Below are 14148 nucleotides of genomic sequence, written 5' to 3'. Positions count from 1 at the left end.
GCCACAGCTGGCTGTAGAGGAGTTGAGAGGGCTGTCCAGTATGTTCTGGTCTTGTCCATCTTTCTCTGCTGGGCGTGCAGTGGATAGCACTGTCGCTTCACAGCAACAAGGTCTCGTGTTGGCGTGGGTTTTCCGGTTTACTCTCACCACGGAAACATGCACCCCCCCCCCCCGAACGCTGTGAATGGGTTGGTTGCTTCATGAAGAGCATCCGGCGTAAAACCTATCAAATCAAATATGCGGATGATAAAATCAGATTTCCATACCTGATCGGTAGATCCACTGTGGCTCGTCCTGACTGGAGCAGTCATCCTCTCCACCACTGCCTCCAGATTGTCCAGACACACCTTCTTTACGAGCTTTGATGCCACCACCCCAGCAAAGGAAGGGGCTGACTACTACAGTTCTGTGGAAGAATTTTAGGAAGCTGTTGCAAACACTCAGGAAGAACACTTTGCTCTGCCCCTTCCTGAAGAGCTGTGTCCAATCCATGTTTTTGTTATTAATCTAGACCCCAAGGTAGCCTTGTACGAGCGTAACGTTGCACTCTCCATTTACTCCTGGGTGATAACCAGGACATGTGGCCTCTTGTTTTTCTGCTAGTCCACCACCAGCTTTTGGTCTTGCTGAAATTGAGCTTTAGGTGATTGCGGTTGCACCAAGTGACTATCGATCATCTGTACTCCTTGTTGTCCTTTAGCATGCATCCAACAATGAAGGCGTCATCATAAAACTCTTAAAGGTGGAATGAGGAATTTAAGCAGAAGTGCGAGATTAAAGCGTGCAGGGTGCAGTACCGTTTCCTGAGGTTACTTCTTTCAGACACGCTGCCGCCTGGCCGGCCATCGAGTTAGTTCATGATCCAGGATCCAGTGTCGGGGAACGTTCATTGCCAAAAGCTTTTCCCTTAGAAAGCATGTCTGAATGGTATTGAGGTCAAAGAGCATGACTCACGGTACTACCCCGCTTCTCAAGGCACAAGAGGGCCCTACATGTCACTCTGGGGGGAAGTCAGGTCATTTGGGACATCAGTTAAAAATGGGACAGATAAGGTTGGGTTTTGCATCAAGGGCTCTTCAATATTAGCAGCCAATCACCAAGCATGTCATTACATTGTTGTAAATGTCATTTACACAAAATATTCATTTTAATGGTCTGAGATAACGAGATCGGGTGAAGATTCTAAAAATATGTACTGCAGCTAAAGCAAAAAAGGTATAACACCCAAAAAAAACGTTGTAGGATGATTTTATTAACTGTTTGACTTAAAATCTAAATATTTTTCAAAATAAACTACTTTTTATGGGAAAGGGTTTTGAGTGACTGTCCTGTTTTACCCGAATGCTTTTTAAGTAACATGGGACATCAGGAAACCAGGTGCTGTAAAATCAAGAGTTACTATGCTATTGTGTTCCACCTTGTCATATTATAGACACTCATAGTATTTTTGTCACTTAAAAAGCCACAATAGTCCAAAATTTACATTTTCCTCAATGTAAAAAAATCGTATTACTCCAACATACATCCTTGACAGAACTGGCAACCACTTAAGTCAGGGGTATTCAACTAAAATTCCAAAAGGTCCAGAATGAGAAAATCTCTTCGGGCAAAGGTCCGAAATATTACAATAATATCTAACTTGCACTATTTAGTGCCATATATATATACATATGTATATATATATTCAAGAAGTCTAGTAGTAGTAACGACAGTCAACAACTGTCAAATCAAATAAAGAAAGTACACATCAATTATATTTTAACACTTATTATTCTCAGTTTTCAAATTTGACTGGATGGATTATAAATAATACATAGAAATACATAATTAAATGTTCTTCTCAGTTCAAGTAAAATAATGGCTGGATTAAAGAATAACTGATACAACAGAAAGCTTTTGAAGAATGTGCATCTTTAAAAAGGAAGTACTTCATTTTAGAAAAATCAATTCCACTGAATTGCCCTGCAGCTTTAAATTCAGTTCATTCAGGTGTGAAGTGATGTCAATCAAAAGCCACGATATATTTTTCTCATCTTCTAACAAGAGAACTTTGTGAGCATGGACTTTATGTGTGGTTATTAAACCACTTGTTTCAGCTCTATTCTCTCTGTTAACATCATTGGTCAGTGAATTCATGTGTTAGGATTCTGATCATATTGGGCTCTTAGGGTTATTTTCTGTGAATTAATTTCAGATGTGAGATTTTGCTAAAAAGAGTTGTGCTTTGTCTGTAGAGTCGCATCATATTACCACTTTTAATAATCGTCACGGTCTCTGAACATGTGAGACATACTGGTTTTAAACTGTTGGTGGGAAGAATTAACCTATAAGAGTCTGTCCATTGTTGGTTAGAGACTCTGGTCTCTCTGACTACTTTTCTCTCTTTGGAGAACGTCATGTGAAATAACTTCTCTGACTTCCGCAATTTACCTGCTCTTCATTCTGTTTCCTCGTCTCAGCCCCGTGTGTCACTGTGTGTGTACGTCTCACTCGAGTCAGGAAACTTGTCAGACACTGCTGAACAAGTGCCGTAACTGCGCCGGTTAAAATAGAAGCGCTACGTTAAAATGTAATAATTCTCGATTATCTATCGGTTTTAGGTCCTGGGTCCGGATCCTGATCGCCGTCCGCCTATTAGGGACCCCTGACTTAAATGAATGCAATGGAAGTGCGCAGGGCGAGTGCGACATCTCGTGGTTGAATGTCATTAGCGTTATGAATAGCAGTTTTAATTGAGAACAAAACATTGAATGCTAAATTACTTTTCATTCACGTATAACCAAGGCTATATGGTGCAGACAGAATATCATATTAAGCGCGCTGCACTTGAATTTTGGTTCAAATCCACATCGAAGCATTTTGATGGTGATGTGTGGTATATTGATTTGCTCCCGGTGAAGTTTACGTCAGATGACGTCGATTTACGGCATCCCGCCATTTTATTTTTCAGAAACAAGCAGCTAGTCAGCTCGCACACATTCAAGTAATTGTCGCCATACGGCCTTGGCACCCTGAGCGTACCGCATTTAGTTTATTGTTTGTCGACTTTTGCTTGAGTGAGTTGGTCCAGGAGACCTGCATATATCGCACGCTTCTTCTGGTTCATGGTCTGACATTTTGTCAAGACATTGGAGGAGAGAAGGTAAGAACCATGCTCGAGGCTCCTTGTTAGCATAGTTAGCTTGCTGGCTAACGCAAGGGGCATTACTGAAGTCTCAAGGCTACACTGTTGAGATGATAGCCGGTGTGAAAACTATTATCGTGTAACTTCTAGAGTATGTACACTGTTCACGCGGTGTGTAACGTTTTACAGAGCATGTGGTTTGGCCAAATTTGAATACGTACAAATTACATGTGCTTTTAGGGAAGTCTTCTGAATGAAGACAACAATTGCCACATGAAGCTAACAGTTGACTGCCTTGCGAGCTTCCGTTTTCTACCAGTGACGTTACTGGTAGAATTTTGCAACGTGTCCAGATGTTTATGGTAATAATTCTACACGATATTGTCAATTTAGGTGAAAGATGACGCAGTTTTTACCCCCGAATCTGCTGGCCCTATTCGCACCGCGGGACCCGATACCTTTCCTGCCACAGCTGGAGAAGCTGCCCCACGAGAAACACCACAACCAACCGTACAGTGGCATTGCACCGTTCATCAGGCATTTCGAGGTGAATATTTAATCTTCTATAATTGTATACTTTGAATTATGCTCAAATTCTTTCTCAATACCATATTTGTCATGTTTTTTTCATTTTGTGATCAGGATCCAAGAGATGCCCCACCACCAACAAGGGCAGAGACGCGCGATGAGCGGCTGGAGAGAAAGGTGAACCATGCAATGAAGAGCCTTGATGTGTGCTGAGTACAAGGAGCGTTTTAAGACTCTTGCCCTTCTGTGAAGATGATACTTCTGTCTTGAGATGCTCCTCAAGCATGTACCCAGTGCTATAAACAAAATAGGACATAAATTTGTTATGCCATATACGCTCAGTGGCCACTTTATTCGGCACCGACAGGGATAATTAGGATTTTATTAATATTAGTACTCATGATTCGGCTTATTAGTTTGCTTCCTTATCAAGACTCTTATCAGTTATTTTTGATTATATTGTGAGACACAAATTGCTTTATTGTTCTTGTATGTGTACAAATATATTTTCTTGAGCATTAATACAAGAAGTTAAGAAATCTTTCAGATACATTTGCGACTAAACAATAAGTTAAGTGATTAGCTTTCATTTATTAGACATCTTATTAGCAAACTGTGTATGGCATCGCTAACGTACCTGCAGTGGACGGGGATGGTCGGCTGCTCACCAACCAGTCAAAACCGTGTGTTTCTACAGATTTATGTTCTGCTTGTTGGCCAAATGTTTTGATAAATTGTTCCCATACTTGTGAGGGTTTATTGCATTCGTGACAACGAGAGATATCATCATCTACTGGAGTAAAATGTAACCACACGTTAGATGTTTTTGTTCTCCGCCATGATGTGTGTCTCGCGCTGTACTGAGCCGGAGTCGGTGTGTCGGATTAAAGCACGACTCCACTCCTCATGCAAAGACAGACACAGAGGAGGTGTACGGCGCTGATATTTTTCGTGGATATCTCACTCCGTAATTCTAAAACACAGACCGCAGACCCGTTAACTCCGTACCTTATTGATACTCGGGTGATAATCAGCACAAAAGAACAGGGAACAAACTTTTAGAGATGCCCCAATAACGTCTTTTTTGCCACTGCTACCAATTGATCTACATTGGCCGATATAGATTGTTAGATGGAGGACAAAGGATGTCTTTTATCATCATTATAGCAGTAGCGGTCCGTGCACTTTATACTTGGGCCTTCAGTACTGTCCTATTGCAGTTGAACCTCCTCATGACGCCACAGCTACAGTTATTTGTTTTGTGTAAAAATGAAGCTCAACACCTACAAATACACTAACTGCAGTGCAGATACATGAATGATGGGATGCTGCGTCATTAACGGACAATGCATTAAAAGAAACTGCGGAGCTAAAACACGTATTCATCCACACACTGAAGAGCACGGGCCATTCAAATATTCACATCAGAGGGAACAATATTAACCATATAAAAACGACACCATAGACAAATTAACACAGTAGTAACGCTACGATCACTCCCTCCAGGAAATACACGACACCTTAGTTCTTGTTACTGACGGATTTATTCGTCTGTCAACACCGAGAGGGAAAATGAGTCTACTTGAAAACGCATGAATCTTCAAAGATGATCACTTTAACTCAAACTTAACTTTGACACTGGGGACAACATTGGACGTAACAATAGTTCCTATCACATAAAAATCCATCTTCATAAGAACAAGTTGTACAAATAATAATATTTAAACAAGTATATTAAAGCTACTGCAGATGTAAAAACAATCGCAGTTCACTTACCAATGCTGCTGTTCACTATTTAAAGACAGTCTTTCTTTGTCAACAAAGAGTTTAATCTCACAGTTGTTCAGTACATCCGTGCATTTTAGTTCCAGTAAGAAGTCCTTCTCCATTCATGGAAGACAGTCGAGCCTCCCCAGTTGTATTTCTTGAATGCGTTTGAGGGCTGAAAATGTCTACTCCACAGAGGCAGCAGATATTGGGATTGTCACCGCCCAACATGTCAGGCTAGCCCACTGACCAATCACGTACTTGTAGGCCAGCTAGCAGGCTCTGACACGTCAAAGAATACGCCCAACATGTCAAACTAAAGATCTGATTGGTTGAAGACTATGACAATCAACCATATCATCCCCATTCACTTAAACTGCAAAGGGATTCACTTGTGAGCCTCTGTTCTTACCTAGAGACACAGAGGTGAAATCTGATTGGATAAAAACTCTACTTAAAACAAGCTGCAACAGAGGAAGACAGTAGCTATGCAATGAGAAAATAAGATAATAGGAAAAATAATTAGAATGCATGTAGTGTATTTATGAAAAATGATAAAATAGCTATAACTTTGTGATTCTGTCTAAGCCAGCAAAGAAAGCCTTGCTAGCCCTGATGGCCCACCACTGCATTATAGTCATCTATAATGGTTATTTACATAAAATCACACAATTCAAATGATTAGTACATAAAAGATTGTAATTGTATTGATAAAAATATTGTTGGTATTAGCAGTTTTAATTATGTATTATAAGCTGCTTAGAGCTATTGTTAGGAAGTCAAATCACAATAATTCCCTCTCTAATAACTACTTTATATTACTGGGAAACATTGCTTTTTTTTAAACTGGGAAACATTGCTTTTTTTTAAACTAACTTCATTCAAGTGTCTCTGAAATGAATATGTATATAATATGTAGGATAGTTTTTAACCTCTCATGCCAATGCCACGGTCACACTAATAAAGTAGCCAATAAATGTGTGTGAAATCATGACTTCCGAGCATACACTCCATTTTGCACAAGGGGCTGCAGTTCTGCAGTCGTTGATGGCGCTGCACATAGACTGGGACAGTGATGAAAGGCCAGCCCTAGCATCTTCATGAGCTTTGCTATTCACAGTGAGCCTTCACTGAGTGATCCAGATTAACCATTTCCTGTTCATCTTTGGCATTTGCAGAGGCGAGAAAAGATCGAGAGGAGACAAGCAGTGGTGGAGACAGAACTCAAGCTTTGTAAGTTTTCACAGTGACATACATTACGAGCTCTTTTCACTGTATATGGTTTCTTGGCTTAAACTAACCGGCTTTTCTATTTGCATTATTTCAGGGGACCCCCATAATGACCCCAATGCACAAGGGGATGCCTTCAAGACATTGTTTGTTGCACGAGTGGTGAGTGTGTGATTTTAGGCGTTCTTGCAACACGTCTGTAGATTAAGCAAATTATTATTTTGTTGATGCCTAATAGTATTCTCTTTGCTGTAGAACTATGATACGACAGAGTCCAAGCTTCGCCGTGAGTTTGAGGTCTATGGCCCCATCAAACGGGTATGTTTAGCTACTGTTTCTCACTTGTCGAGATCTGTGTACAAACTGTTTAAATGACATCCTATATATCCTATATACAGTATGTATCCCTGCAAGCCTAACACCAAGAAATCCATTCATTTGAATTTGTTACATGGTTTGCTGGCAAAAAAGGCTAAGACACCACAATTTGTGCCAATGTCATGCCAAAACTATCTGATATCTCGGGACACCTGACACATTAAGATGTCAGTGCCACACCAACTTTTGTACACTGTACTTTTAATTTATTTTACCATATTTTTGTTGTGCTATGTCAGTGTATTGGAAATTCTAATTTGTTAGTCATTTCACAAAAATGTTTGAAATATAAAATGTAACTGCTTGTACAGTGTAGCACCACTGGCCTGCAATGACTGGCCCATTTAGGAAGCATATATTGTATTTCTGTTGAACATGGGAAGATAAGTTTGATTCAGCTATAAGTTTGTGGCTTTGGGTTGTGTTACACATGTAGTATGCACACACTTGATGTGGCCTGTTGTGGATTGTCAGGTCTTTGTGTAGTGATGATTCCACAGCCAACTCATGTCTCCATTCCTGTTTGTTCCAGATTTACATAGTCTACAACAAGAGGACGGGGAAGCCACGCGGCTATGCATTCATTGAGTATGAGCATGAACGAGACATGCACTGTGAGTACCAATGTATATATGGTCACATGTTCATGAAGACATACAGGGTGGTTCTTCAGTTGAACCCCCCTGTCATTTTATTCTATGTGGGTATTCTGGTAATGATACTGGGGTGACACTTTAGGAAGGTGACTACTACCTAATGAGAAATTAGATGTTTGTGGAATCAAAGATATCTGAGTACTTCTAAATTTTGGAATCAGAGTCTGGTGGTTGTGTGATGTGTGTGTCTGTGTTTGATGCGTGTCATCAGTTGACTAATAGTCTGGGAGAGGAGGGGACCACTTCATTCAGTAGCATCCTGGGAAAAGTGGGACGACCAAGAGGTAGAACTGTGTCTTTCATCTGTGAACCTGAACATCTTTGCCTGTCAAGGGGCACATTGTCTTTTAACAGTTAGGCATTGTAGCTCTGTGGAAGAGCAGCTCTCCTGGTTGGACTGTGATGGTAAGCACAAGGTCACACTGGTCGCCAAGCACTGAATGGGATTTTATGGAAACCCATCTTTTGTAGATCGTAGCTATTGTAGCTTGTTTGTCAAAGTTTTTATTGGTGGTCTTCAACCCTGGTCATGGTGAGATTAGTTAAATACACCACACTAGTGAGATATTTAAAGCCGGTGGTGACGCCACAGCGAGTAATGGTGTACCGTCTTATTAGACAAGTGAATGGTGCCATCTAACACAATGACACCATTCTGGGATATTAGTGTGATCGGCTCTTCAAGACCAGAGTTGCTGAATCACAGCAAACGTGTAGTCACAGCAGTGGGTGAAATGAGGGGGGATGTGGGGCTAAACAGTATATTAACTGTGTGTTGTTCTCATTGCCACTGCAGCCGCCAATCTGTGATGGCTATTGGCCAGAGCTGGCTGGCAGATGATGATGGTTATGATACATCTACACCCTACTACCACAGCTCAGTATATGGTTGGTATAATGGGTTTGTATGATGGGTAAGATTTTTTTCCACCCTCCATCTCCTACATAGGGAAGAGGAGCTACGTTCAATGGGTAAAGCGTCATTTTTTTGCAAGCCTTAAAGAGCTTTCAGTGCAATTACTACTACTTGGATTTTAGGCTTTGACCATTGAACGCACCCCTGACCACTAGTGTATTAAAGTTTGCCCAATGATTCTGCCCTTTGTCAAAGCCACCTCAGTTACTTAGGGCTCATGCGTCGCAATAGCTTTGCTGTGTGGGGGGGCACAAGGTCAGTGAACAAGAAGGAGAAATCCAAATGTGTTAAGCAGCTGTCTCTGTGTGGAGTTAGATATGATTAACACTGCAGATTGACTGAATATGTAGCCGCTTTTCACAATCTTAGTGATGCAGTTTTGTCTGTCTGGTTGCGTAGCAGTACATGTCAGTAACGTGTAAACAGCTCAGCAGGGAAGGCACTTGGTAAAGAAATGGAGTCAAGTTTTTCTGCTAACTATCGGTGCAGATTAAATAAGGCGTTATGTAAATAACAGAAGCTGGGCATTAACTCGCTGCATATCGACCCATACTGTTGATGCCATTTAACACTTCATTCTACAAACATTGGTTAGGCTGGCAGGTTGTCGAGCCTAATTAGCGTAACAATGTTCGGGCTGTGTAATACATTGGTATTATATTGATAACGTGATATGGGATTAGATATTGTCTTAGATTTTGGATATCGTGATATGGCACTAGTGTTGTCTTTTCCTGGTTTTGAAGGCTGCATTACGCTGAAGTGATATCTAAACTGAACAGACTGTTCTAGTTGTTCCATTATTTGCCTTTACCCACTTAAATTATATCTACATCACTGAGAAATGTCGTGTAAATATTTGGTGAAAGCACCAAAGATCGCAATATCAAAGTATATGGTAAAAGATATCGTCATTTTCTCCATATCGCTCTGCCCTAAATACAGTTCATAACGGCATTTAATATTTAAAATGTTCAAATCTCACAGAAGTCGGTGCATTATACTGTCCAATCAAATAGGTCTGAGCTGGCTTTAATAGAAATGGCAGATGAGGGGAATTTTCTTGGTAATTCTGCTAAATGAGCAATTCATACATTTATTCACTACATAACTTAAGGTAGATACTAGTTTAATGTAGCCCTACATATTAATTCATAACAATAGTAAGGTTATTTTAAAGAAAAGCTTCAGTGTATGTCATGTCAGTTAATACGTTTAGACACTGGACTTGATATTTCAGGCCACTTTAGATCCAAGACATGCCAGTGTGTCGGTGAACATGACTTTCTTGGTTTAAAAAAAATAAAAGTTTGTTTCTCATTAGTTGGTTGGGGTTGTAATAACGCAACTCCTGTAAGGAAGGTAGCCCCGTTTTTTTGTCTTTGCTTATTTTCTTTCAGTTGGTCAGTTTTGGTAGGACTGGTGGGGGTTTGGTAAGGCCCTATCATTGGATAGGATGTTGTCATCCTAAGTGACAGGAAGTGGAGGGGTTCTGGTAAGGCCCCAGATAAGAGGTGTTGCGACAGTATGTGCACTGGTGCTGGTGGATGTTGGTAAGACTCTAAGACTGGGGCAGAGACTTTCATAAGGCCCATGTGTGAGGGACTATGGTAAGACTGTATAGTATGAGTGAGGGAGTTTGGTAAGGCCCTCAGAATGTATGTGAGGATTTGGTAAGGCCCTCGGACTGTATGCTATCACTGATGGGTTTTGGTAAGGCCCTCTTCTTGGACGCAAGTTTTGCCCTCAGCGATCATCACGGCATCAGACCAGTGTAGCAGCCAGGATGAGCCACCTGCATCTCTCCACGTCATTATGCAAGATGGATCAAAAGACTGTTGTGTGGTATAATGAGGTGTGGGACAAAGAGGTTGGAAATATGCCAAATGCTAGACGTCATGCTGATGCCAGCTCATGTTGATTTTCCCATGAAGCTTGTAAGAAGTTTCAGCTTCTATAACAAAACATATTACTGCCATACCAAAATATTTGCTGTTAATAGTGCAAGGTAAACTTTATTTCCCTGACCAGTTCATTCTCAAGCATTTGTAAAGTATTTAAGGTCAAACGTGTGCTTTACTGCCATGATAGGATTTTCTGTTTTTCAAAGAAATGACATTTCACCAATAAGAAAAATCAGATATTTGTCACCGGCAAATACATAACAGTTATGATAATAGCTGTGATTTTAATTCTAGATAATTCCAATGTCAGTTATCTCAGCAGGTTGGGTTAAGTATTAATGTGTAATGAGCTGATTTAAGATGCCATGTCAGCTGTCTGTGGTCTAACTTGTCACAGTCAAACCTGCGTGACAGATTAAGCGTTTATGAAAAAATACAGAGAAACTTGCTTATTAAGTAGTAATTGTACGAAGGCTGCATGATTCTACTTAGGACAACTTAAGATGGCTACAATATACTGATATTTAATGCAGACAAGAACTGAAAGCTGGGTATTTAAATGATGCCGTTAAAAGTGCGACATATCAATCACTCATCGGGTGGAAGGAAGTCTGCTCCCATTATCCTTCGGCTTATGCCCAGAGAGCAGCCATCTCGGCCTCGCCTGCTCCTGGTCAGTATAATAATGCATTGTTTGTTTCCTTGGCCACATTGATGCAGTCATATTCCTATCTCACCTCTGTCTTCCCTCTCCCCATTGCTCTTCTCCAGCCGCCTACAAGCATGCCGATGGGAAGAAGATTGACGGTAGAAGAGTACTGGTTGACGTGGAACGTGGACGCACTGTGAAAGGATGGCATCCTCGCAGGCTGGGTCAGCTGCCTCTTTTTATTTCAAACTTCAGAGCTCTGTGCTGGGCTTGATTAGATTTCATGTTTGTTTTTTTGTTAAACACCTTGCACATGAATATTATTTACCGCCTGTTGTAAGCTTTCTTTTTTTTTTTTTTTTTTTCACACAGCACTGTAACCAAAAAAAAGTATGCCCCATACACACCGTCAAGTGGAAGAGGCCCTCTGAGACGGCTAGTGTAGTTAACACTATAAGACTTTAGTCCCGAGTGTTTGGAGCCTCCCGACAGAAGCTAGAGGCAACGTGGCGTTAGCTCTGTGCTCGCTGTTAAAAGAAGCATCACCTAGCAGGCTAAATATCTGACCTGTCAGGGAGCTACAGCCAATGAGAGCGCCAGATGCTTGTTACAGGGACGCTTGGGGTCGCCTTTTACAAAAAACAGCAATTCCACACTAAAAGCTCAATTTAGAGCTCTTGTGTTAATTGGAGGGTGGATTGTTATTTTTTGTAACGGTTTTTATTCACTTAAAAAATAATGTTTGACATTGTGGAGGCACACACTGATTGTGTAATTGCAAAGGTTTTGTGAGCTTAATGCTGCGTTCACACATACAGATATACAGTAGTAGGCACTCTTTCAGAAATCTGTCACTCTTCGGGTGAATTGTACATACTCTGCTCAGTGTGGACAGTTGTTTTTTGATGTAGCGACCGTACTACACATATGGACGTTTGTTTCCTGAATCAATCTTTAGCTTCTTTTTTTGAACATGGTACTCAGTTGAAACTGATTTAATGATGCTCGAGAAAACGACTGATCAACGCTGATACATTTTTAGCATTATGCAAGTGTTGAGATTGATGTTGTAAACTCCTGCCGTTAGGTTATAAACAGCTGTCTTTGTCTGATAATCCTTCAAATTTGACATCCAGGTTGGTGTTTTTTTTTTTAGCTGTAGGAACACATCCACACCAAAGAAGCCATGTGTTCTTTTTGACACAATGCTGTTGTCTTTCTATACACAGTCTGTAACCAGTGTTGACTTTTAAGTCTAAAGGTCCATACTTGACTTCATCTTATGTTTTGCTTGTTTTTCTTAACTAGGTGGTGGATTGGGTGGCACTAGAAGAGGTGGAGCTGATGTCAACATTAAGCACTCCGGTCGAGATGATGCATCACGTTATGAAGAGCGCCCCATAGTGGGGTGAGTACTTTCAGGGAAGATATGTGATTTGGTTTAAAATACTGCTGTGTATAACAGTCTTCACTTTGTCCTGACTGTTCATAGTGATCGGGAACCCCGAGAGCGGAGGGAGCGCAGCCGAGAGCGCGACCGGGACAAGGACAGAGGAGAGCGCCGCAGGTCCCGATCCCGCGAACGCCGTCGGCGTACTCGATCCCGGGAGCGAGAGAGAGAGAGACCGATTGGAGGAGCAGAGGAGGTCAGCGGTAGTGGCGGCGGCGGCGGCGGCGGTGGTGGTGGTGGTGGTGGTAGTAGTGGTAGCCGGCGTCGAGAGCGGGAGAAGGACCGTGGGGCGGTGGCGGCAGCAGCGGGAGGAGACAGCAGGAGTAGGGAGAGGAGTCGAGAACGGAAGAGAAGGAGCAGGAGCAGGGATCGCAAGAGAGACAGGGAGAGAGGCAAGGGGCTAGATGGGGAGGAGGTCAGCCAGGGTGACGGGGCCCCTGAAGGTGGTGAGCGGGTGCTGGAGGAAAATGAAGGAGAAGTGGGTGAGGGCATGGAGGAGCGTAGGGACAGGGACAGAGACAGGGACCGCAGACGCAGCCACAGGGACAGAGAGAGGCGCAGGGGAGACCGGGACAGAGACAGGGAACATAAGAGGGAGCGGGGGGAGAGGGACAGGGGGGACCGCAGAGAGGAGCGTCATGGCTCCCTACGAGATGACACGGGCCCCCAAGATGACATGGCCAATGAGGATGAGGGAGGAGCGCCGCCACACATGGAGGAGTACAGTCAGGATGGCATGATGGACCAGCAGTCGGTGCCATCGGCTGACGGCTACGGCTCCAGTGAAAATGGCTACAAGATGGAGGGAGCGGGGGGAGAGGAGTACTGAGACAGCCCCTCACCCAGCAGACTCCCACTCATAAATAAGTTGTTTCATACTATACTTTAACTCTGCCCTTAACTTTTTACCAAGACACAGGAAGCCTAAATGATGTCAGGGCCTCTTCAGCACCAGGCTTCTAGCTAGCTTTCCTCCTGTCTGTCAATAATCTGTTGAAATATTCCTCTTAATACTGTTGCACGCACAGTTGATAACTGATTTGGTCTCACAGAAGTTGCAGCTTTCCTGCATTGTCCGACTAATCCGTGCCACTAAATGTTACCAGATTACTTTTTACTTGATTCACTCTAGATATGTTTTTTTCTTTTTCCACTTGGCTTGGGATGAACTGTAGAAACACAAGCTCCATTCGGTTTTAGAAGGGTAGATTGTGTTGTCTTTTATTTCCAGATTCATAAAACAGTTGGATTGTATGCTCATTTGGAACCAAGTGACAAATTTCCCCTCAATGTATGTGAAATTGATGGAGATGTAGTATTGTGTGACTATTGAGGGCTGTTCTGTTTATTCATTCTGGAATAAAAAAAATTCTCTTTTTTTATTATTATTATGTCTGCTGTTTCTGTTAGATTTGCATGGTCATTTTAATAAAGATGTGGCTTAAAGCCAGAGCTCATCCTATTTGTATGCCTGTCATAACATCCTGTGACTTTAACTTCTGATTCTATTTTCAGACCTTAAATGTAACCATTCCATCCTCCACCT

At 42.0% G+C, this 14148-nt stretch overlaps 1 protein-coding gene across 1 annotated transcript; it reads left to right on the top strand.

Annotated features, from left to right (window-relative positions):
• Nucleotides 1–2921: 2921 nt before the first annotated feature.
• On the top strand, nt 2922–13988 carry snrnp70 (small nuclear ribonucleoprotein 70 (U1)). The gene is made up of 10 exons (XM_031871094.1): nt 2922–3142; nt 3518–3671; nt 3767–3829; nt 6598–6652; nt 6747–6811; nt 6905–6967; nt 7560–7641; nt 11275–11376; nt 12461–12560; nt 12645–13988. The coding sequence occupies exons 2-10, from the start codon at nt 3525–3527 to the stop codon at nt 13429–13431; spliced, it is 1464 nt and encodes a 487-aa protein (XP_031726954.1). The 5' UTR covers nt 2922–3142; nt 3518–3524; the 3' UTR covers nt 13432–13988.
• Nucleotides 13989–14148: the final 160 nt, after the last annotated feature.

The sequence above is a fragment of the Anarrhichthys ocellatus genome, unplaced genomic scaffold, assembly GCF_004355925.1.
Source record: "Anarrhichthys ocellatus isolate YVR2014 unplaced genomic scaffold, GSC_Weel_1.0 scaffold56, whole genome shotgun sequence".
Classification (NCBI taxonomy): Eukaryota; Metazoa; Chordata; class Actinopteri; order Perciformes; family Anarhichadidae; genus Anarrhichthys; species Anarrhichthys ocellatus.
This window is presented reverse-complemented; position numbering and strand designations above follow the sequence as displayed.